At 39.3% G+C, this 26,166-nt stretch overlaps 1 protein-coding gene across 5 annotated transcripts; it reads left to right on the top strand.

The window, feature by feature from the left end:
• piga (phosphatidylinositol glycan anchor biosynthesis class A) lies at positions 1-23,038 on the top strand. Of its 5 annotated transcripts, none has more exons than XR_009999655.1 (7): positions 85-182; positions 3,015-3,798; positions 7,270-7,402; positions 12,201-12,333; positions 13,879-14,085; positions 14,968-15,378; positions 18,826-23,038. XR_009999655.1 is itself a non-coding variant. In XM_003222293.3 (6 exons), the coding sequence occupies exons 2-6, from the start codon at positions 3,078-3,080 to the stop codon at positions 15,238-15,240; spliced, it is 1,467 nt and encodes a 488-aa protein (XP_003222341.1). In that variant the 5' UTR covers positions 1-70; positions 3,015-3,077; the 3' UTR covers positions 15,241-23,038. The 5 variants fall into 5 exon arrangements, 3 of the variants coding, with proteins under 3 accessions (XP_003222341.1, XP_008111120.1, XP_062813374.1); XR_009999656.1 differs by having other exon boundaries at positions 14,968-15,381; XM_003222293.3 differs by lacking the exon at positions 85-182 and adding an exon at positions 1-70 and having other exon boundaries at positions 14,968-23,038.
• Positions 23,039-26,166: the final 3,128 nt, after the last annotated feature.

The raw sequence follows: 26,166 nt of genomic DNA, 5'->3' as shown, positions 1-26,166 counted from the left end.
TGGTGCTCAGATGACGAAAGAGCACTCCCTCCTAGAGTGAACCCGGAAATGGGACAGACTCCGGCAGCAGGTGAGTGAGGGATAGCATGGCGCGTAGCAGAGGGAGAAGGAAGCAGAAAGCCTCCGAGCTTCTTTTTGGGTTTTCTAATGAAACACTCTCCAAGTTAGAATGACAACAGGATGTATGTTTTCTCAATATGTTGTGCTACTGAAAAAAGAAGTTCAATGCACTGAGTTTCTTGGCTTTGAACTGCATCAAATGATCAGTGTAGATGGGCCCTAAGATGACCTAGTTCTTTATAAACACCTTTTAATGGAGTACTAGCTGTGCCCGGCCACGCGTTGCTGTGGCTTTGCCTGGTGGTGTCTGTATTTTATAGGAAGTGTGGAAGAGGCCTGAGGCTTAACTTTGCCTGTCCCCTGGGCTGAATGGGTTGCTAGGAGACCAAGTGGGTAGAGCTTAGCCTTCTAACTGGCAGCAATTGGATAAAAACAATTATTCCTCTCCCTCTAATTAGGACTTTATTTTTCTTTTCTTTTTGTTGTATCAACCTAGAGGCATGGATGAGGGGCTGTGCTGTCAATTTTTGAGGTTGTGGGGTGTTTAGTTTTGTTGTTTTGTCGGTCACCAGGATTCCATCACTCTTTTATATATATAGATTTCTTACTTGTAACTAAGGATCCCTCGAATTGTACTATTTGAGCTTGATTTTGTGCTAGCATTGCCCTGTGGTGTTATCTGTTTGACTCCTAGGGCCCTTCCACACAGCCATATAACCCAGAATATCAAGGCAGAAAATCCTACAATATCTGCTTTGAACTGGGTTATCTGAGTTCACACTGCCACATATCCCAGTTCAAAGCGGATAATGTGGGATTTTACTCAGCTGTGTGGAAGGGCCCTAGTTAGTAAGGAACTAACATGTCACGTAATTCTCTATGGGGGAGAATGTATGATTCTATTTCATACAAATTCAATTTATTTATCGTATCAAGCAAATTGAGAATACAGTTATAATGTATAAAAAATCACAAAGGTTTTTTTTCGTGTCAGGAGTGACTTGAGAAACTGCAGGTCACTTCTGGTGTGAGAGAATTGGCCGTCTGCAAGGACGTTGCCCAGGGGACGCCCAGATGTTTTGATGTTTTTACCATCCTTGTGGGAGGCTTCTCTCATATCCCCGCATGGAGCTGGAGCTGATAGAGGGAGCTCATCGGCGCTCTCCCTGGGTTGGATTCGAACGTGGCAGCCTTCGGGTCAGCAACCCAACCTTCAAGTCACAAGCCTTTTATCCACTACACCACCATAAATTTCCTTTGACCAGAAGCTGGCCACTTTGAGTGCCTCTAGTGTTGCTGTGGGGCCCCTGGTGGCACAGTGCATTAAAGCACTGAGCTGCTGAACTTGTGGACCAAAAGGTGCCAGGTTCAAATCCCGGGAGCGGAATGAGCGCCCGCTGTTAGCCCCAGCTCCTGCCAACCTAGCAGTTCGAAAACATGCAAATGTGAGTAGATCAATAGGTACCGCTCCGGCGGGAAAGTAACGGCGCTCTATGCAGTCATGCCGGCCACATGACCTTGGAGGTGTCTATGGACAACGCCGGCTCTTCGGCTTAAAAATGGAGATGAGCACCAATCCCCAGAGTCGGTCATGACTGGACTTAATATCAGGGGAAACCCTTTACCTTTTTAGTGTTGCTGTAAGGAGGTCCTTCATTGTGTATGTGGCAGGATTCAGACTGCATTGTAGTAAGTGGTCTGTGGTTTGCTCTTCTCCACACTTTCATGTCATGGACTCAGCTTTATAGCCCAATTTCCTAAGATTGGCTCTGCACCTCGTGGTCCCAGAGTGCAGTCTTTTCAGCACTTTCCAAGTTGCCTAGTCTTCTGTGCGCCCAGGAGAGAGTTTCTCATTCGGTATCAGCCACTGATTGGGGTTCAGGGTTTTAACCTGCCACTCTTGGACTCTCAATTGATGAGGTGTTCCTGCAAGTATCTCTGTAAATCTTAGGAAGCTGTTTCTTGATTTAAGTTGTTGGCATGCTGATTGATACCCAAACAGAGGATGGGCCTGAGATGTCAATGGCTGTGATAATAGGGCATGTCTCATTAAGAACCACATCCACTGTTTTGGCGTGGTGAGACATATTCCATACTGGGCATGCATAAGCAGAAGAATAACCAAGTGCAGATGTCTTCACTGTATCTGGTTGTGATCACCAGGTAAGACATTAGTAACACATCTGGGCGTCTCCTGCACAACGTCTTTGTAGACGGCTGACTCACATCAGAAGCGACTTACAGTATGCAAACAAGCAAACAGACATTTTCAGGACCAACTATGATATATTAATTCAGTAGAATCATAAAATTCAGTCTTGTCACACCCAGTTGGAAACCATTCTGTTTCTCCATATTCTGCCCTAATGGTGAGCTCTTGTTTAGAGCATATTGTTGCACACTGATTTATTTGGAGCGATACATGGTTTGTACAAATAGTAAAAATCAAAGACTTTGCTATAATTTTTATAACATAGATTGATTTTCTTCTGAAATCCCTTGGGGCACTTCATTAGTAAACATATCTGTAATTGCTCTTACTTTTCAAAACCCGGTTTGGGCACTGGTATTCCTTACTCCATTTGTTGCAAAAACTTGAGCATCACTTTGCTTGCAATCATATGATGGTTTGTTCAAAGCAGCTGAATTCTTTTGTGTGCTGAAATCTATTATTTACTTCCCATCTAATGTTGTAATCCAAGCAAATCTGGCTTTGATCTGGTATTTGTCATACTTCAAATAAGCCCCAATAATTGCAATGGGCCTTCTGTATGTATGACTGATTCTAACCTACTCACTAGAGGTGAAAATTAACTCTTGAATAGGGTGTTGTATACTTCTGAATAAGCATGCATAGGCTTGTGCAGTTCAATGTTGTAATTTTACCTAAAGATACCTGTGGAGGTTTTGAGTCTTATGATGTAATACGTTTTACCCTCTGTTTTCTGACACAGATAATGAATGGGGCCTGTTCTTCATACTGAATGGCTGTCACATAGATGGATTGCTAATCTAATATGGCCAATAGAAGGAGAGGAAATCACAGACAGTTTCTCTCCTCCACATCCTCTCCCACTGTGAACTCTCATAAGCCTTCAACGCACCCGTGTCGAAGCCATAGCATATGCATGGTGTCTGACTTTTTTTATCCAAATATGGGAGGAGTAGAAAGCCACATCTACCAACTGTCACAGTGCCTGATTGAAAGAGGACACAAAGTGATCATAGTTACCCATGCTTATGAAGACCGGAAAGGCATTCGTTACCTCACAAATGGATTGAAAGTCTATTATTTGCCATTAAGAGTCATGTACAACCAGTCTACAGCAACAACTCTATTCCACAGCTTGCCTTTGCTCAGGTATATATTTGTGCGGGAAAGAGTCACCATCATCCATGCTCATAGTTCCTTTTCTGCAATGGCTCATGATGCACTGTTCCATGCCAAGACAATGCAGTTACGGACAGTTTTTACAGACCATTCCCTTTTTGGATTTGCTGATGTCAGTTCAGTGCTCACAAATAAACTCTTGACTGTATCGCTATGTGATACAAATCACATAATATGTGTTTCTTACACTAGCAAGGAGAACACTGTGTTGAGAGCGGCACTAAATCCTGAGATAGTTTCCGTTATTCCTAATGCTGTTGATCCTACCGACTTCACTCCAGATGCATCTAGATCGGATAATAAAACAATAACTATTGTTGTTGTCAGCAGGCTTGTGTATAGAAAAGGTAAGATTTATAAGCTCCATCTAAGTGCAGTTTCTTTTTCTCTGACATATGATGGAGATGATAAAAACAAAATACTCTTTTGTGTTGATTTGCATTTTCAGTGCTTTTAAGTTATTTGGAAGTTGATTTAAAGGTTTTGTAGTTTTATTTAATTATAAACCTAAGATTCTGATTAAATCTTTGATAGAAACCATACAGTCATTGATGGAAAAACTTGCAATTGGACCAGAAACATATGGGATTGCCGATTGTATGGACTGAAACTTGTATGTGGGGCTTATAAACAGACCTTTTGACTTCATGGCATCATGTTGATTTGAGAGTGCCCTGTTACATGTAGAATCCCTAGAAAAGGGTTAAGGAAGTTTTTGGCCATGGAGGCCACCATGCATTCTAATGATTCTGATACTATCCACTCTTTACTCAATGTGTTGGTGGCTGAAGAGAAATCTGAATGAGAATAACTGAGGAAGAGGTTTCTTTTCACTCCTTCCTCATTGATGTTCATGCACAGGACTCCAGTGTGATTTTCTGGTCAACTTTCATCACGCTAAGGCATTGTAGGGTCCTCCAGTGCAATCCTATAGTTTACTTTCTGTGATATACTTTTGCTGGAGGCCCAGGACAGTGTTCAATAAAGAACAACACTCAGAAAACAGGAGAATTCCAGACAGGAAACAATCAGGGCTAGCTAACACCTCCCAACAAAGGAGTCCCTCCAGACAGGAAGCAGCCAGGCTTTGAAGCTGCAAGGCTATTCAGTGCTAATCAAGGTGGCCAATTGCAACATTCGCACTTGCTTAAAACAGACAAGAATTCTTTCTCCAAGCCCGGACATATTCCACAGATATATAAATCTCCCTTTGCCTAGTTTCCAACAGACGTCACTACCTCTGAGGATGCCTGCCATAGATGTGGGTGAAATTTCAGGAGAGAATACTTCTGGAACATGGTCATACAGCTTGGAAAACTCACAGCAACCCAATGATTCAGGCCATGAAAGCCTTCGATGACACTTTGAATAATTGTTAAGACAAGCAGCAAAGTAATGAACATTTTACTTCATTAGCTGCTTCTTGAAGAAAAAGTCTCTCTAGCATTGGTATAGCACAGCTTTGAATGGAGGAAATCTTTACATAACCTACCATAATTATTGATCATTAGCAAAAAAGACAATTACATTCAAATCTTTTTCTACTGTGTCATTCACTGAATGACTTTGAGTCAGTCATATCTTTCAGCCAATTTGTATCTAAGGGTTGTTCATGTGGAGATAATGGAGAAGGATAGAATCTGCACCTAGGGGAAAGGTAGTATCCAATGTTTGCTTTTACTTGTAGTTGCACAATACAAGTTGATATTTCATACCGTGTTTCCCCGAAAATAAGACAGGGTCTTATATTAATTTTTGCTCCCAAAGATGCTCTAGGTCTTATTTTCAGGGGATGTCTTATTTTTCCATGAAAAATAATTCATATTTATTGTTGAACAAAAAAATGAACATTTATTATATACTGTACAGTAGTTGTCATCACAAACCAGCATGACCAGACAAACTGTGAAGAATCAAGAATTTCTTGTTACTACCATTATTTCCATGTAAAACACTCTATGGTACATACATTTACCGATTCTGCATGCTCTGGTGTTCTGTTCGGCGGGCAGGCTTCCAAACAAAACCTTTGCTAGGTCTTACTTTCGGGGGAGGCTTTATATTTAGCAATTCAGCAAAACTTCTACTAGGTCTTATTTTCTGGGGATGTCTTATTTTAGGGGAAACAGGGTATATACAAGGTCTAGGTGCAGATGTCTTCAAAGGTCTTTTCCATCTGATCAACAGTTTTCTTGTCAGACTGTTACTGCTGAATCTAGGCTAATGGCTAGATACCAGTATAGGAACACTTAGTTACCTTGTCATCCTTGTAGTAGATTTATTAAGACTACATGACATTTACAGAAAGCAAGATGTGAAAGAAAAGAGAATTTGTCAGATAACATCTGATTATAAAATGCCTATCTTAAATGAATTCAAGTCTTTGGGCAAAATGAACGGCATTGAAAGATACCCAAAGAATTGGCAAAATGTAATCTTGGAACTGCTGTCTGTAATTTTCTTGTAAAACAGGTGAAGTTCCAGGAGACTGGAGCTGGGCAATGTTGTTTTCAAATGCAGAGGAAGGATCGGACAACTACTGAACAGTCAGGTTAACATTGATACCAGAAAAGGTTCTAGGACAGACTTAGGAGCACTTAGAAAAGAGGAAAATGATACTGTGAACTAGCACATTTTTTCCAAAAACAAGCGATGCTAATTAGGCTCTCCCCCATCCTCTTTTTGACAGCGTTATAAGTTTCATGAGCCCCGGTGGCAAAGTGCGTTAAAGCACTGAGCGGGAGACCGAAAGGTCCCAGGTTCAAACCCCGGGAGTGGCGTAAGCGGCCGCTGTTAGCTCCAGCACCTGCCAACCTAGGAGTTCGAAAACATGCAAATGTGAGTAGATCAATAGGTACCGCTCCGGCGGGAAGGTAACGGCGCTCCATGCAGTCATGCCGGCCACATGACCTTGGAGGTGTCTACGGACAACGCCAGCTCTTCGGCTTAGAAATGGAGATGAGCACCAACCCCCATACTCTTGAAATTGCCTCCCAGAACATGTTGGACTGTTCTTTCTCTTGTAATTTTTTGTTTGAATTTTAGTTTATTATTATGTTTATTTATACCCCGCTTTTTTTCTCCAGAAAGGAGAATCAAAGCTGCTTACATTACAAGCATTTCAATACACTTTAATATATATCTATATATACACACAACATTAAACACAGAATTAAATATTAATGTATTAAAATCCGTAAAACTGATCAAAACACCTCTGACTTGATCTTAAAAACCACATTCTTTAAAAGCCTGCCTGAACAAAAAGGTTTTAGACTGGTGCCTGAAGGACAGCAGAGAGGGGGCCATTCTGACTTCCCTGGGTTCGGGAGGTCTATGCCGTAGTTCCATAATATTGCTCTATGATCATGTATATTTTAACTATAGGTATTAATCTGTTTGCATTGTATTATATTATACTGTTTTTTATCTGAATATATTTTCCAATTCGATAGTATTATATTTTATTATTTCTTACTATACTATATCATCATAAACTCTGTATTGATATTAATATTGAAACACAGTAATTAAAACTAAATTAAGACAAATAAAGGCAAACTTAACATAAATGTACATTTCTGCTAAAATTGATTTTAATTTTATTTAATGAATTATTTCTTCGATTTTTTTGTCAGTTGCTTAAGAGCTGTAAGTTGTTTGAGTTCCAGTTAACTGAGAATCTGCTGTATATATTAACTCCAGATTAACAAATGTCTTTCTTATAAAACTGATTTATAAAATTAAACACTTCATAAAGAAGACTGTTTTAACAATTCTACTGAAATAGCAATACTTTTTATATATTATGCCTGCAGGTATAGATTTGCTTAGTGGCATAATTCCTGAGCTTTGTCAGAAGTATCCAGATCTGCACTTCTTAATTGGAGGAGAAGGACCAAAGCGAATTGTATTAGAAGAGGTACGGGAAAGATACCAGCTCCATGATAGGTATGTGCTGTGTGACTTGTTTTAGTGTGGATATGTTAATCTACACTAAACCACCCTGAGTCCCCTCGAGAAGATAGGGCAGGTTATAAATTAAGGATGATGATGATGATGATGTTTATTATTATTATTATTATTATTATTATTATTATTATTAATTAAAGGGATAGATGAAATGGGGAGTGGGCAAGCGTATGAGGAGAAGAGGCATGCAGTGCATATACATTTCCCTGATTTTGCCAGATTCAGTGCTGCACCTGATAGTATGTTCTCTTTTGTGGAACATCCTTCTCTGATTAGCTCTGAAGGTGGCTTTACTTGGGCATCAAGTAAAAACATAAAGCCTTTTGATTTATTCCACAGCATGCACATAGCTTTGACATTTTAAACTGGTTGCAGTATTTACTATCTTTTAAAGACTATTTGGATCTTAAATGCTTGCATTTTAACTGCTAATAGTGATTTTGTTTTTACATCACTCAGATCCTGTGATAGACGATGGGATGTAAATATTTTAATAGATGTTGTGCCCCTTATCCGAAATTCTGAAATCCAGAATACTCCAAAATCATTGCCACTTTGCTTTCTGATGTCTCAGTGTACGCACACTCTGTTTCATGCACAAAATTATTAAAAACAGTGTGTATAAAATTACCTTCAGGCTACATATATATGAGACAGCAATGAATTTCGCATTTAAATTTTGGTCCCATCTCCAGGATATCTCATCATGTGCATGCAAGTATTCCAATTTTTTTTAAATCTGAAAAACAGAATACTTTGGACTCATACTCTATCAGACATCAACTGTATTAACTGACTTCTGATTCAAACGGATTCTAAAATGGAGTCTCACTCTGAACATTCTCAGATCTGAGTCACATGGTCTGTAGTCTCTCTCACAACTTCAAACAACACAGAGTTAAGGTAAAACTGCATACCAATATATACATACAATATAGTAAACAATCTCAATTATATACATAACAAATAACTAGTATAGGAGGTTTGTAGAAGGTTGCTATTTCCAACAAATATATTAGGTTGTTTTTGTTTTTACAGGCAGTTGTAAGGTTTGTTCAAATAAACAAAATAAATGCATCTGTAACTTATGTTACAGTTTTGCCTGAGGATATGACACTGAAAGATCATGCAACTCTAAGATACATTATATCTTAATATTTCCACTATTAAGACAGATAATACTAAAATAATATCTATAAAACAGTAAAATGCCCATTAGTGGATCCATTGTTCAACTTCTAATGCTATGACTGCAAAGGCCTTAATATATGTGCTGCTGGATCTCAGGTACTGATCTCTACAGACTGAGGTAGCAGTGACACAGATCTAATAGCAGCTTCTGTCCCCAAAGAAATCAGTAGCTCAGCAGAAGCCCCACCTATGAGCATGAGCTAAGGGAAAGTACATGTCCAAAATCAAACAAAGGCCCCCACACAAGCCTTTAAAAATTAGTCAAGGATGACTGCCAAAACACAGCTCAGCTTCTGCTCTCTCCTCAGACACTTAAGGTTGAATGCTTGATTATAAGTATTTATAATTTGCAGTGAAATTGGAGCCCCGGTGGAGAAGTGTGTTAAAGCGCTGAGCTGTTGAACATGCAGACCGAAAGGTCCCAGGTTCAAACCCTGGGAGCGGCGTGAGCATCTGCTGTTAGCTCCAGCTCCTGCCAACCTAGCAGTTCGAAAACATGCCAATGTGAGTAGATGAATAGGTACCGCTCTGGCGGGAAAGTAATGGCGCTCCATGCAGTCATGCCGGCCACATGACCTTGGAGGTGTCTACGGACAACGCCAGCTCTTCGGCATAGAAATGGAGATGAGCACCAACCCCCATCAAACATGACTGGACTTAACGTCAGGGGAAACCTTTACCTTTACCTTTAATTTGCAGTGAAATCATTTTTGAATAGCATTGTACAACTTTGTTGTTTGGTACAATGAATCACAGTTAAAGACAACAAGGTACAATATGCACATTCATAAATATGTTGCATTAATATGAATGACACAAAATGTGTTTGTATATTTATTTATTTATTTATTTATTTATTTACTACACTTATATCCTGCCCTTCTCACCCCAAAGGGGACTTAGAGCGGCTTACAAATTATATGTACATATAACATATTATATTATTAGCATAGCACAATATTAGCATTGTTGTTTTGTTGTTTAATTCATTCAGTCGTTTCCAACTCTTCGTGACCTCATGGACCAGTCCATGCCAAAGCTTCCTGTTGGCTGTCGCTGCCCCCAGCTCCTTCAAAATCAAGCCAGTCACTTCAAGGATACCATCCATCCATCTTGCCCTTGGTCGGACTCTCTTCCTTTTTCCTTCCGTTTTCCCCAGCATCATGATATTTTCCAAGCTTTCCTGTCTTCTCATGATGTGGCCAAAATACTTCATCTTTGCTTCTAATGTCCTTCCTTCCAGTGAGCAGCCAGATGTTATTTCCTGGAGTCTGGACTGGTTGGATCTTCTTGCGGTCCAAGGCACTCTCAGGATTTTCCTCTAGCATCAAAGTTCTATTTTTCTTCACTCAGCCTTCCTTATGGTCCAGCTCTCACATCCATAGGTTACCATGTGGAATACCATTGCTTTCACTATGGGGACCTTCGTTGCCAGTGTGATATCTTTGCTCTTCTCTATTTTATCGAGGTTGGCCATTGCTCTCCTCCCAAGAAATAAACGTCTTCTGATTTCCTGGCTGCAGTCTGCATCTGCAGTGACCTTCGTGCCTAGAAATATAAAGTCAGTCACTGCCTCCACGTTTTCTCCCTCTATTTGCCAGTCTGGTTGCCTTAATCTTGTTTTTCTTGATGTTTAACTGTAACCCAGCTTTTGCACTTTCTTCTTTCACCTTGGTAATAAGGCTCCTCAGCTCCTCAGCTCCTCCTCGCTTTCGGCCATCAGAGTGGTATCATCTGCATATCTAAGTTTGTTAATGTTTCTTTCACCAATTTTAACTACAGCCTTGGATTTGTCAAGCGCCGCATGTCGCATGATGTGTTCTGCATACAAGTTGAATAGGCAGGGTGAAAGTATACAGCCCTGCTGTACTCCTTTCCCAATCTTGAACCAGTCTGTTGTTCCGTGGTCTGTTCTTACTGTGGCTGCTTGGTCTATATACAGATTTCTCAAGAGACAAAGAAGGTGACTTGGTATCCCCATACCACCAAGAACATGCCACAATTTATTATGATCCACACAGTCAAAGGCTTTAGAATAGTCAATAAAGCAGAAATAGATGTTTTTCTAAAACTCCCCAGCTTCCTCCATTATCCAGCACATATTGGCAATTTTGTCTCTCGTTCTTCTGCCTTTTTTAAACCCAGCTTGTACATCTGGCAACTCTCGCTCCATGTATTTCTGGAGTCTGTCGTGCAGGGTCTTGAGCCTTACTTTACTGGCATGTGAAATAAGTGCCACTGTATGAAAGTTTGAGCATTCTTTAGCGTTTCCCTTTTTGGTATGGGGATATAAATTATTTTTTCCCCCAATCTGATGGCTATTCTTGTGTTTTCCATATTTGCTGACATATGGCATGCATCACCTTGACAGCATCTTCTTTCAAGATTTTAAACAACTCAGCTGGGATCCCGTTGTCTCCTGCTTCCTTGTTATTCACTCACCACACTGTCAAAGCTATCCTCTGTATTATTATCTTTCCTATACAGATCTTTTGTATATTCTCGCCACCTTTTCTTGATCTCTTCAGCTTCTGTTAGGTCCTTGCCATCTTTGTTTTTGATCATGCCCATTTTTGCCTGAAATTTACCTCTGATGTTTCTGATTTTCTGGAAGAGGTCTCTTGTCCTTCCTATTCTATTGTTTTCTTCCACTTCTATGCATTGCTTGTTTAGAAATAGTTCCTTGCCTCTTTTAGCTAACCTCTGGAATTGTGCATTTAATTGGGCATATCTCCCCCTATCATTGTTTCCTTTCGCCTTCTTTCTTTCTTGGGCTACTTCCAGTGTCTCAACAGACAACCATCTTGCCTTCTTGGTTTTCTTTTTCTTTGGGACGTACTTTGTTGTTGCCTCCTGAACAATGTTGTGGACTTCTGTCCATAGTTCTTCTGGGACTCTATTTATCAAGTCTAGTCCCTGAAATCTATTTTTTATTTCCACTGCATATTCATTAAGAATATTTGTGAGATCATATTTAATTGGTCTGTGAATTTTCCCCATTCTCTTTAGTCTGATTCTAAATTGTGCAATAAGAAGTTTGTGATCTGAACTACAGTCAGCTCCAGGTTTTGTTTTCACCGACTGGATGGATGTCCGCCACCTTTGGCTGCAAAGGATGTAGTCAATCTGATTTAGCATTATATATTACTATATTGAACTATATCACTATACTATCATATTATTGTTAATATTACATGTAATATATATATAATTAATATTATTATATTGTATTATTATCAGTATAATATTGTATTACATTATAATATTGATGTTATATGTATATACAATATATTATATTGTTATATATTAATGTATAGAATATTGTATATTGGCCCCAGAGCATTAGTTGGTGATGCGGGGAGGAGCATCCAATTGATGGCATAGGAGACAAGATGGAACTGTCTTCCTGGGTCCCCTCTTCACTCTGGCCCCAGAGCATCAGGTGGTGATGGGGGAGGAGCCTCCAACTGATGGCATAGGAGACAAGATGGAACTCAGCATTGTTTAGCATTGGTTGTGATCATGCTTCATGCCAGGAAGACTTCTATAAATATTAATTTAAATTTTGTTTCCCATAACTATGCAGAGTTCGTCTTCTGGGAGCTTTGGAACATCAGGATGTTCGGAATGTCTTAGTCCAGGGACATATTTTTCTAAACACTTCTCTCACTGAAGCATTTTGCATGGCAATTGTGGAAGCTGCCAGTTGTGGGTTACAGGTAAAAACTGATGTCCTTATTTCATAGAAAATATTTAAAGATACGTTATTCAAATATTTTTGTTGGATTAGATTTAGTGAAGTAAGTGAGACTTCAAGTAAACATTAATCTCACTTTAATTGGAGCATAATTTTCTTAACTGTAAATTACTGGAAAAAGCGGTTGCCTCTTCTGTGGAGTTATTACTGTTTTTACTTGTGTATCAATCGTGGGAAGGGGGGGGGATTGCCAAAAATGTGACCCCAAAAATTGGGTCAGCTTATACACAGGTCAGTGCAGTATTTTCTACCTATTGTGACACTGGTTCAGACCTTTTGTAGTGCCAGTTTGAAAAAAATAATGGCACAGCAGCTTTTTGGTGCTTCCCTGTTGCAGTGAGGAATACAGAAGTGCTTCTTTTATGGTAGGCCTTTTCCAGACTGACTGAGCTCTTGCTGTTGTCCATCCAAGGAAGACATAAAAGTAGTGCCTATCCCCTCCACGCTTCTCACGTGTGGTTGTCTGTAGCTGGCCTGCAAGTGGGATAGAGTGGTGAAGAGGATGAGAAGGCAGGCAGAAGTTATGAAACAAACTCAACAAGCTTATCTCCTCCTCCTCCTCCTCACCTTTCTTGAGAAGACAAATGTGTCAAGGATCCCTCTACTGCAGTTGGAGGGGTGATGGGTTTTTTGCCTTCTCCAGATCATCTTCACTTCCTGACCTCAGTCGCCTGTAGCCAGCCCACTAATGAGTTTAAGAGGTGAAGAGAATCTGGAGGAAGCAGGCAAAAAATGAGAAACTGGCTGTCTCTTCTGCTGTGGTAGAAGGATCCAGAGGCTGACAACTGACAAGAGAGAACAAGTTATTATCTTGCTCAGGGCTATTCCATGAGTTGATTATAATGGGCAGAGTTTAACTAAATTTCCTGTTTCCAGTACTGTAGAGAATTGCCTCCTATTTGAAGCAAATCACAGAAACTTGCCCTAATGTGTGAAAACAATCAGCATTATTTCATTGTCCTGATTAGAAGGATGTTTAATAGCAGAGCCTCCATCCTGAGCATTTTAAAAACTGATTTTAAGAACAAAGAGAAATAACAATGTGGGGACAAGATACATATAGAAGACTAAGGTTAGCGGAGCCGAATAAACAAAAAGTCACAAGTAGTAATGTTTTGTAATGACAGATTGAAAAGGTGGGGGTGAAAGAAGAGAGAGAGAAAAGAAGCCAACGAGCAACAGTTTTGTATCTGAGGGTCTACTTCAGGTAGGCATTTTGTGACCCTCTCATATCCTTGACCATTGGTGGTTCTAGGTAGGACTGACGAGAGTAGTCATCTAGCAACACTTGAAGATGTGTTGCCTAGCTTGATCTTGTCATGGACCAGAAAGGTTCTCTATTATTAAGCATTAATGTTGGGCTTTATATAGTGTCAAACTAGCCTACCTCACAGATAGCATTTTTATTTTTAATAACATTTTTAGATGAAACAAACATTTAAGTCTGGTTGATATTTTTAGATATTATTACTCTGTGAACATAAAGATACTTTTCTTTCCCTTGTAGGTGGTAAGCACAAAAGTTGGTGGGATTCCTGAAGTGTTGCCTGATGATTTTATAATCTTATGTGAACCTTCTGTGAATTCTCTGTGTAGTGGACTGGAAAAAGCTATTATCCAGTTGAAGTCAGGATCACTTCCATTGCCTGAAGTCATACATAACAAGGTTAAAACTTTCTACACTTGGAGAAATGTTGCAAGGAGAACTGAAAAAGTAGGCAAACTTCCATGTTTGAAACGCCTATACCTATACTTTTATCCTTCTTTAAAGTGTCATTTTAATGAGGTCAGCAAGACCAGCTGAATATTTTTTAAACTGGAGGAGTCTAAAGATTAATTAGTGAGAGCATATTTTATATAATGCACTATTTTAACTAAAGCGTCAGTCCCCAAATTCGTTGTGTTGATAGCATAACTTGTATCACTCATTGATACGCTCATATTTGGAAATTTTATGCTTTCTACAAGTAGCTTCTCTGTATAACTTCTAAGTGTTGAAATTTGTTTATATGTGATTATCTTTTACTCAATTTGTTTAGATTACAGTCAGATCCTACATGTAGCATTGTGCACTGTAAGATGCAGGATATGTATATGGCTCTTTCAGCTTCTTGTGGAGCTGCGGTGGCACAATGGGTTAAATTAAATCCTTGTGAACTGTTGACCTGAAGGTTGCGGGTTCGAATCCCTGAGGCAGGGTGAACAGATCTGTTTAGTGCTGTCAGCTCTAACTTGCAGGATCATGAGAGAAGCCTCCCAGTAACACATCTGGGAGCCCCGTGGGTAATGTCTCTGTAGACGGCCAATTATCTCACACCAGGAGCGACTTGTAGTATGTTTTCAAGTCGCTTCTGGCATGATAAAAAAGTGCAAAGTTCTTGTAAATCAAGAAGTTATCTTCACCGACTGTGTGTCTGTGTGGGGACCTGGTGCTGGGGACAGGGAAAATGCTATATAAAACTTTTTCCTGATACTTCCTTTCAAGCAGGTATAGAAATGCTCTTTACCTAATCAATGGTAAGAGTGGTAGACTGTTAGATGAGACAGACTAAATGCTGCAAATAAATCTTACACCTATTTTTTTTTTCTTTTTTAGGTGTATGACAGAGTGGCAAGTGAAACTGTTTTGCCAATGTCCAAACGGCTTGACAGGCTTATTTCTCACTGTGGCCCTGTGACAGGCTGTATTTTTGCAGTTTTGGCTGTGCTTAGCTTTCTTTTCCTTGTATTCTTGAGATGGATGATACCGGATGACCATATTGATTCTGCAGTAGATGCCACAGGCCTAAATGGAGTGTGGACACAACAACTTTTTCCCAATACAAAAAAAAAGGAAAGAGTTCAAATTCCTAGAGATGCTACAATATGAGAGAGGACGTGGTTCTCCCACAGTTTTTGCACTGAGTGTTGGAGTGACGTTTACCAAATGAAAATATTTCAGGATGGACAGCTTTTCTAAATAATTTGGAGGAAATATGGCCACCTTGGATCCCATTCTGTGCAAAAGGTGGTATGTAAATTAAATAAAAATAAAATGTTCTACCTCAGATTAGGATAGCCTAAAAGTGGCTTAAGATAAATATGATCGCTAAGATTTGGAGCAATGGCTGTTCACATTTATTTTAATTATTTTGTATAAATGGGCAGAATATTCTTGTGCCTGCCAATGAAAGAAAAATGGGAGAAAGTAAAGGAGTAAATAGGTGAGCAGATCTGGTTTAGTGCTGTTTCTTTTTTATTTACTGTTGCCAACATTCATCATTGCTCTTCCTATCCTAAACGTCATGCCTTTTTCAAGAATGTAGGATACTAGAAGGGTGAGGCCCAAAGATGAGATGAATGCCTTATAAAATGGAGCAGATCTTGCCTGTATTTAGACAATCTATGCTTCATGTTCCAACATACGTATTATATTTTTAATACTTCCTTAAGTTTGTATTTGAAATTCACCTCAGCTTGTTTCCTGCTTATTTTCTTGTCTGATTTGAAATTGATTCAAATATAAAGAAAGCATAGTATCTCCAACAAACCATGGGCTCAGTCACCCTTACCTGCTGCCTCGTTGCTCACAAGAAGAGATTGGATACCTCTGCTTTTAGCTAAATTGCAACTCTCCTTTACCTGTGAACTAAACCAGGATCAAACCATGATTTTATATTAACAATGTATATCTACTCAGATGTGAATCTAATTTGACTTAGTAGGGCTTATTTAGACATAAGCATAAATTTGATTGAAACCATGGTGAGTTAAAATAAAGCATTATTTTGTATACTATATCATCATCATCCGTCTTTTACCTCGATTTAGATGGAAAACAGCTCGCAACATTTGAAAAAATGCAGACTAAAATTCACATCATATAAATATTAAAATAGTTACTAAACAAACCAGTCAATTAAAATTCCTTAAAACAATTTGAATAATCAGATACCCTACACCACTCCTCTTGCTCGCTTTTTCTTCTTTAAAAGACTGCCTTAATAAGCAGGTTTTACCCAGCTACAGGAGAGCTCAGAGCCCGGGCTGGTTTGCTGCAGGAGATACGATCTGCCAAATAGCCTGGACATGAGACATATAGGGATTTATAGATCATGACCAGCACTTTGAATTGTGCCTAGAAACAATCTGGCAGCTAGTGGAGTTATTACAACCAGGGGTTTGTACTCCTTTTAGCCAGCCCTGGTTAACAATCTGCTGTAATTCTTTGGGCCAGCCAAAGTTTGCCAATGCTTTTTAACACCTGCTGGTGTTTCTTTTGCTGTTTGTGCCCTTGTTCAGAAGATTTCACCTTACTTTCTGTTCCCTATGATAATTGGATTTTGAAAAATGTGGCTTGTTGTGGAAACAAGGATCGGTGAGAAAGCTGCAGTGGAGACACCTTTCCCCCCGAGAAATCTTTCAGGAGTGAATTTTCTTCCCCAGAGGTAGATTTAATAGAATCATAAGAGTTAGAAGAGACCTTGTGAGCCATCCAGTCCAACCCCCACCAAGAAGCAGGAAAATTACATTCAAAGCACCCCCGACAGATGGCCATCCAGTCTCTGTTTAAAAGCCCGCAAAGAAGGAACTTCTTCCACTGCTGAACAGCTCTCACAGTTAGGAAGTTCTTCCTAATGTTCAGGTGGAATCTCCTTTCCTGTAATTTGAAGCCATTGTTCTGCGTCCTAATCTCCAGGGCAGCAGAAAACAAGCTTGCTCCCTTCTCCCTATGACTTCTTCTCACATTTTTATACATGGCTACCATGTCTCCTCTCAGCCTTCTCTTCTGCAGGCTAAACATGTCCAGCTCTTTCAGCCGCTTCTCACAGGGCTTATTCTCCAGACCCTTGATCATTTTACTCACCCTCCTCTGGACACATTCCAGCTTGTCAACATCTCCCTTCAATTGTGGTGCCCAGAATTGGACACAATATTCCGGGTGTGGTCTGACCAAGGTAGAATACAGGGGTAGCATAACCTCCCTGGATCTAGACACTATACTCTTATTTATGCAGGCCAAAATCCCATTGGCTTTTTTAGCTGTCACATGACATTGTTGGTTCATGTTTAACTTGTTGTCTACAAGGACTCCCAAAATCTTTTTCACACGTACTGCTGTCGAGCCAGGCGTCCCCCCATTTCTCTCAATTCCTGTTGTCTCACCCTGTACTTAACTATGAGTCGTTTGTAAGTTGGAGGTTTGTAATTTGGGAACTGCCTGTATTTCATCAAGTGTCAAACTAAGCGAGAAACTGAAAAATATTATTGTTTTTGCTAATATGACATATTTATAAAAAAAAGTGTTTATGCTACTTTCAGTGTTACGCTGATTTCCAGTGTTAGTCAAGTTGTTTTCAAAGCCAAAGAATTGCTTCATGTTTAAAGAAATCGTCTAGCACAGTCGTTCTCGACCCGGGAGCCCCAGATGTTTTTGTCCTACAACTCCCAGAAATCCCAGCCAGTTTACCAGCTGTTAGGATTTCTGGGAGTTGAAGGCCAAAAACATCAGGGGATCCCAGGTTGAGAACCACTGATCTAGCAGATCTAGCTGAGGTCAAATTAGAAATGTGTTTCTAACACTGAAAATCCAAATTTTTATGTTCAGTATCGAAAAGAAACACAACAGCAGTCAATTGTTACTGGTATAGTTGGAGCAAACAAGGTTAGGTGATATTGTAAAGCATGTATTTAAAACCAACACAATTAAAATACTTTAAAAAGAAATAAATGTAGAATAAAAGTTTCCTAATGCATGCCAGTTACAAAAGCAGTAGGCTATCAGAAGGATAGGTTTTAGACACCTGTTTGAACTATGTGAACATTGTTAGGTGATCTCAGTTGACTGTATTTTTAAGTTGATGTCTGTCATCAATCTAAATTGGCTGGTACTGATAGCATTAAACATAAAGGAAGAGTGTCATTTTCTGGGTCCACCTGGTTACTAACAGTATTTTCTGTGTGGTAAGCGCTATTCCATAATCGTGTAGCATTTAGCCAAGATGTTTACAAGTTATCATTTTCTGTCCACTATTTAAACTGTATACACTCCCATTCAACTGGGCATTCCAGTGGTCTCTTGATCAAATGGCTGTGATACATGCTTGTAGTGTATTGAAGGAAATATTTGAAAGAACAAGTTGTCTACAAAACTTAATACTCCGTTTGCATCCTATCTTGCTCCACTGTGCACCTTCAATTATTTTATTTTTTAATATAATCTTGGAACATCTTAACTAGAATTCTTTCCAAATTATGTATTTAAGAGTTGTGGTGTTCTGAGATACACAATTAGACAATATTTTTAAATGTACAGTGATAATACTTTGATCACATTAAAATATTAAAGATAGTGAAATGTAAATCAGTATTTCCTACTTACATGGTTGACTCCATCAGTTTGAATTATGCCATATTGGGAATATACCTTGCCATGTGCAGAGTAAGACAATGTATGTTTTTTTTTTCCAACCAGGAAAATCACTTATCTTGAAATTTAACAGACTGGATGAGGTGGCAAGGGATGTCTGTGGAAAGAAATAACCATCATGATCATGATTATGATGATGCAGTATCACCAAACAAACAACTGACAAAATTATATTTGTGGTATAATAATTTATTTTAAAATATTTACTGACTTTAAAAATGTTCCACTGTCTTTTTCAAATACTTTTTTAAAAAATTGTCTGCCAAAATCCTTTTCACCTTCATTTTGCTACTGTTTATCTATTTTTTCCCTAAAGGAAAAATATGTTTACTTATGTATATTGATTACCATATATTTATGAGAATTCTATAAACATGTCTAGATATATTTCTCCATGACTAAAAACTGTGTTTTGCTATATTTTCTATGACACAATATCCTAAGAACCTCTTTTTCACGTGTAACTAATTGTTGCCTATTTCTCTTCCCAATTCCAAATCAGATTAAACATGATGGTTAGCTGTAATATGCACATCAGTGAATTTTGAAAAAAAAGACAAGACTTTTCTGATGAAAAGATTTGAAATGATTGCTGAACAAATGGATTAATGACAAATGTACTCTATTCATGTAGTAAACCTTATCAATTCTTATAGGCTACAGATTCCCAATGACAGTTTTAGGATTGGTTTTGATTATAATAGTATTGGACATGAAACCAGGTCATCAACTGGAAGTTGAAGCATACACAAACACACGTGTCTGTTGTTCTTCATGGTGTCTGTGAACCGCACAAATGAGTTTTATTGCACTCATGCAATGCACTTTGGAACCTTCTAGAACTCTAGAGCAGTGGTTCCCAAACTGCTCCATGGAACCTTAGGGTTCTACAAAAGCGTTGTAGGGGTTTTTACAAAAAATCTTTAAAATCTAATTTGAAATAGATTTTAAAATAAAACCACTGAAAGCTAACTAGTTGATTATATCTAATGCCAAGGAAGGGAGAGCGTGGTTTGTTGCCAAAAACCTACTTGCCAACAGAGGTTATTTTATCACAGGCCGGCATCTCAAATCTCGCAATCTCTCCAGGGAAAGTGCATGGATGTTCTGAGAAAGTTCCTTGTGCACACACTACAGCACTCTAGGCTTTTCTAGAAACATCCAGAATGTTCTTTGTCTTATAAATACCACTGCTCCCTAAACTAAGTTCAGTTCAGAGCAACCTCAGTATTTTCTCTTTATTTCCAAACTTGCTGTTATAAAAAAAAAACACTCAGGCAATAGCAGTAAAGAGAAAAGGAGGACTTTATGGGTTCCCAATACTCAGTAAAACCCAGGGATAGAATTAGGGTTCCATGACTGCAAAAGTTTGGGAACCTCTGCTCTAAAGAAACAATTTTTGACTGCAACCTCACCCACCTGTTCAACATATAAGGGTAGTTGCAGGCAAATCCTCAGTTCTTTTTCATCCATCACTACAGCAGCACATTAGGAATCTCAGCTTGTTTTGTGTCTCTTCATACTTTCTGTGGAAAGCTTTGCTTCTGATTGCCTCCTCTGGTTTTACGTGACTTGGTCTATTCTCTGCTTACTCTTTTGTGTACTCCCTTCTTTGTTCCATGTTTATTTCTAGATTTGATCTCAGCCCATATCTTCTATTCTCTGACCTTCATTCCTGACCCTACTAGTCTTACCACCTCTCAAGGTCATTGACCACATTCTTCAAGAAATGTGCAGATTGTGGTAAAACTAAATCACCGACACAGATAGGCATTACAAATGTTTCTTGTGTCTTTTGGGAAGGCACATTGGTTAAACCTGCTGTCTTTATGCTCCAGGCCAGGCATAACAAGAAGTCTCACCTTAGGACTTTTCTATATGAGCATCCTCTAATGTCTCTGCCTCTGGTCTCAAGCACAACCACCACCTCCAAGTTGGCTTCAAAACCACATAAGCATCACTGATATGTCTGTGTCATTGGTACCATCATCGAAGTGAAGACTGACATTGATATCTAATTGACTCAGCCTCCATTGACATTGTCAGTCTGGTTCACCATCAAGTTATCATTACAGGAATCAAAATCATCTCAGGTGAAAAAGGCCAAGAAACTGACCCGTCACTGTACCTCACAAGCTCCTTAGTCCGAGCTGCTCGATGGACATGGGTGAATTTACTACACTGAAGAAAAGCATAAGAAGAAAATTCATCCAGAAATGAAACCTGCATCTCTGCCTAGTTCCCCAACACCGGCAGAACACTCAATGATTGCAGTCACCTTGGACTTCCTTCACCCCTCAGTTGCCTTGATATCATAAATTGGTGAAAACATTGGAGGCTCACCCTCATCCTCTGCTTCCCAGATGCTCAGATGGGGAGATAGTTGACACTCTGCCACCAACCCAACTGGAGTACTTGATGTTGCATTGGACATGGCCTTGGAGATCATACCAGTCTCCACCAAGTGTACACATTCTGCTCAACTACTTTCTAGATCACCTCCCCCACCCCCATAATTTATTTCAAGTACCCCCTTCCTGGTGAGGTTTAATCATTCCAGATTCAAGGGAATGATGGTGTTGAAGACATCACCACAAATGGTGTCATCTTCAGATCATTCTGAAGACAACATCACCAAAAGGGAATGGCAGAGCGGGGATGTAAATATCCCAGATATGGGATGGGAGGAAACAGATTTCTCACCAACCCTGCTATCTCCTGAGGATGTCATCTTTAGATTTCCTGAGGATAACAGTATGTTTAGAATGTTTCCAAGACAATGTTTCTAAGATCTGCGGGGGGTGGTAGGCACAGCTGGACAAAGTGACCATTTCAAGAACTGGACTCAACCCTCAATTTAGATTTAATACCGGGTGTTTGAAAAAGAACCCCCTATTCACCATTTAAATTAAATGGCGAATAAGGAGTTCTTTTTCAAACACCCTGTATTTCAAGGGGTAAGTGAATAATGGTTTCGGAGAGGACAGTAAAATCCATGGAACAGGATGATCTTTTTCCGTAATTGTATTGCAGAAATTACTTTGATTGAAACAAAATACAATACAATGGTACTATTGCTTCCCCTCCCTCTCCCTTCCCCCTTGGCCTTTTCCTTGGAGTTCCATTCCTTCAGTAGGAGACATACCTACTCTAAACATGTATGGTGTATATCTTTCAGGATAATTCTTAACTAATATCCTCTAGGTCAGGGGTCCCCAAACTTTTTAAACAGGGGGCCAGTTCACAATCCTTTGGACAGTTGGAGGGCCGGACTATAGTTGGCCACTGAGCAATAATAATAATAATAATAATTAACAACAACAACAACAACAATAATAAAGAGGGTTGGAAGAGACCCTTTGAGCCATTGAGTCCAATCACATTCTGCTTTTGTGTATCAAAAGCACAAGCAATGTACCCCTGACAGATGGCCACCCAGCTTCAATGTTAATAATAATAATAATAATAATAATAATAAAAGAGGGTTGGAAGAGACCCCATGGGCCATTGAGTCCAATCACATTCTGCTTTTGTGTATCAAAAGCACAAGCAAAGTACCCCTGACAGATGGCCACCCAGCCTCAATGTTAATAATAATAATAATAATAATAATAATAATAATAATAATAATAATAATAATAATAAGAGGGTTGGAAGAGACCCCTTGGGCCATTTAGTCCAATTCCCTTCTGCTTTTGTGCATCAAAAGCACAAGCAAAGCACCCCTGACAGATGGCCACCCAGCCTCAATGTTAATAATAATAATAATAATAATAAAGAGGGTTGGAAGAGACCCCATGGGCCATTTAGTCCAATCCCCTTCTGCTTTTGTGTACCAAAAGCACAAGCAAAGCACCCCTGACAGATAGCCACCCAACCTCAATAATAATAATAATAATAATAATAATAATAATAATAATAATAATAATAATAATAATAATGGTTGTAAGAGAATAAGAGACCCCTTGGGTCATTTAGCCCAACCTCCTTCTGCCCTTGTGCTGTGGGGGCCGGATAAATGGGTTCGATGGGCCGCATCCGGCCCCCGGGCCTTAGTTTGGGGACCCCTGCTCTAGGTAGTAGTTGTATCTAGATATATTTCAGATGAAATTTTATTCTGCTTTCAACGTATTCAAAATCCTCAGTCCATAACAACAGCAACAACACTTTATAACCCGCCCTCTCTCCCCAAGGGGACTCTCTCCCCAAGTGTGCCTTTTCTTTTTTAAATAAAATTTAGAAATGCTTGGCAATCCTTCTTGATGTTTTGTTTTGTTTTTTCTCTGATCATCATTGCAGTATGGTCCATGAGTGAGTGCAATATTACTTAGGCATTGGGGGCATGGTGTGTGAACTGACCCCTTCAGGAACTTGCCCTTGTGAGGTTTAGTATTCCAGAGGTCAATGATTGTCTGCCCTCTGGTTTCAGAGTGATGATTATATGGCTTATGGATTCTGGAGAACAGTCAGCAAATTGCTCCAGCACCTCAAACTTATGTTTAATAATGTCAAAGTATATGAAATTATTGTTTCAGGGAGAGGACAGCATAACCTACTGGTTTATGTAAGCACCAAGTAAGCACACTGGGATCAAGTGACTACTCCACAAACTCACCTGAAGCACCCTCAAGCGAGGCTGCATTATTCCAGAGGCAAGAGAATTTGGCACATTGGGGTTAAGTATGTATTCCACAAACTTACCCTAGCACCCCAAAGTGAGGCTTAATTGACCCTGCTTAGCTTCCAAGATTAGAAAGGATCTGATACCTTAAGTATTTGTTGTTGTTACTGTTGTGTGTCTTCAAGTCATTTCCAATGTATGGTGAACCTAAGGCGACTCTATCTCAACACCAAACTGTCCTTCACCTTCTTATTTAGGAAATAATAGAATCATAGTGTGAGCACTCTATAACCCACCCTGCTGGCCAGAGGCTTGCCAGACCCCCCCCCCCCCCCCCGTCTATTTGCATCAACACTCCCTTGTACATGGTGGGTTTGGGATGAAGAGTTCCTACTGATAAAAACTATGCAAATGGAGGGTGCAGGGAAGATGATACAGACCATGACGTGAAATTGCCTGATTGTCTTTTAAACAACTGACCCTGAAAATGATTGATTCCCCAAGAGGCCTTGTGAAATTCTAAAAGCAAATGTACTATCACTGCTCAGGGTCCCCCCATTTGGGAGGCACCCATGGGAGCTCCAGTTCGTTGTATTTTCTACCTCATTTTAATTTTTTCAAAATAAGGTTTTTTTCTAAGGCAAGAAATGCTTGGTTATCTTGCTGACCGTGTATCAGAAGCTGCACCTTTTAAGATATCGGGGTGACAATAGAATTGGAAGAGACCACAAGGGCCATCTACCCTTATCTCCCTGCCGCCCCCCCCCCCCCCCCCCCCGTGGCACAGTGTGTTAAAGTGCTGAGCTGCTGAACTTGTGGACCGCAAGAGCCCCTGTAAGAGCTGTATAAAATCCACATTGAACTGGATTGTATGGGAGTGTGGACTCAGATAACTCAGTTCAAAGCATGCAGAGAGCATTGTGAACACAAATGACAATGGATCTGGAACAAACTTGACACACTTACTTGATATGCCTCAATTTGAATACTGGTGGAGTTTGAGGGGAGTTGTCCTTGACATTTGGGAGTTGTAGTTGCTGGGATTTCTAGTTCACCTACAATCAAAGAGCATTCTGCACCCCGCCAACGATGGAATTCAAACAAACTGATAAACAGAAAATACTGGAGGGGTTGGGTAAGGGGACTGACCTTGATTTTGGGGAGTTGTAGTTCACCTACATCCAGAGAGCACTGTAAACCCAAATGTTCGTGGACCGGGAGCAAACTTGGCACAGAGAAACCTCATGACCAACTGAACATACTGGGGGAGTTTGGGGTGATTGACCTTGTATTCTGGGAGTTGTAGTTCGCCTTCTTCCAGAGCACACTGAATCCAGCCGGACGACGGATCTGGACCAAAATTGGCACACAGACTCAACATGACCGACTTTGAATACAGGTGGAGTTTGGGGGTGATTGGCCCAAGATATTGGGAGTTGCAGTTTACCCACATCCTTATGCATTTTCCCATGGGAGCATTCATAAAAAAAACAAAAGCAAAGTCTGGCTTTTCCCTAATAACGTTACAAATGACCAGGGGCCCTTCCACACAGCCCTATATTCCAGAATATCAAGGCAGAAAATCCCACAATATCTGCTTTGATCTGGGTTATCTGAGTCCACACTCATATATATACAGTAGAGTCTCGCTAATCCAACGTAAACGGGCCGGCAGAACGTTGGATAAGCAAATATGTTGGATAATAAGGAGAGATTAAGAAAATGCCTATAAAACATCAAAATAGGTTATGATTTTACAAATTAAGCACCAAAACATGTTATATGACAAATTTGACAAAAAGTAGTTCAATACACAGTAATGCTATGTAGTAATTACTGTATTTACGAATTTATATCATGATGTATTGAAAACATTGACTACAAAAATGCGTTCGATAATCCAGAATGTTGGATAAACGAGTGTTGGATAAGTGAGACTCTACTGTGATATAATTTACAATAATATATAATATTATAATATATTGTATATGCATATAGTATTAATATTATTTTGTAATACCATATAATACTAATAATACAATGTAATAATGTTAATTATATATTATATATTACATGTAATATTAATAATAATATTACAATACATTGATATAGTACAATATAGTAATGTATTGCCAGTATTGAGCTATGCTAATAATATAATATTATATGTAAATTTAATTTGTAAGCCACTCTTGAGTCCCCTTCGGGGTGAGAAGGGCGGCATATAAATGTATTAAATAAATAAATTGCTTGATATTATTCAGGACTCCTCCCTACCTAATGTGACCTTAAATATTGCACTTTATCTATTTATGAATTTGTTACTCATAATGTGCACTTTGCTTATTCACTATTGCAACCTCATTGTTTTTAAGTTGATGTTTTAATTCTGTGTTGTGTTTTTTTCGCCTATTGTGTATATTTATTATTGGTTTCTGTTGTTGTCCTCTGATGTGTCATATTTTATCATCGCTTGTATTTTGATTTTGCTGTAAGCCGAGTCCCCTTCAGGGGAGATGGAGGCAGGATACAAATAAATAAACTTATTATTATTATTATTATTATTATTATTAATTAATTAATAAATAAATAATGTGGGATTTTCCACCTTGATATTCTGGGACATAGGGCTGCGTGGAAGGGCCCCATAACCTGGCCATTGCCGAGTACATAAGCTAGTAAATAATAATAAATTGCCGTCTGAGGGGAGGATAATTTAGGAGTCAAATGAGCGGGAAGAATCCCACCTCAGGCGCGGACAAACA

This window comes from Anolis carolinensis, chromosome 6 (assembly GCF_035594765.1).
Source record: "Anolis carolinensis isolate JA03-04 chromosome 6, rAnoCar3.1.pri, whole genome shotgun sequence".
NCBI classification, from domain to species: Eukaryota; Metazoa; Chordata; class Lepidosauria; order Squamata; family Dactyloidae; genus Anolis; species Anolis carolinensis.
This window is presented reverse-complemented; position numbering and strand designations above follow the sequence as displayed.

What these genes read in the sequence shown, in the direction of transcription:
- piga (XM_003222293.3), top strand. Translation starts at nt 3,078, where the DNA reads ATGGCCAATAGAAGGAGAGGAAATCACAGACAGTTTCTCTCCTCCACA. An exon ending in CAGGCTTGTGTATAGAAAAG is followed by an intron (nt 3,799 to 7,269) that starts GTAAGATTTATA and finishes TTATGCCTGCAG; the next exon opens with GTATAGATTTGCTTAGTGGC. An exon ending in TTGCAAGGAGAACTGAAAAA is followed by an intron (nt 14,086 to 14,967) that starts GTAGGCAAACTT and finishes TTTCTTTTTTAG; the next exon opens with GTGTATGACAGAGTGGCAAG.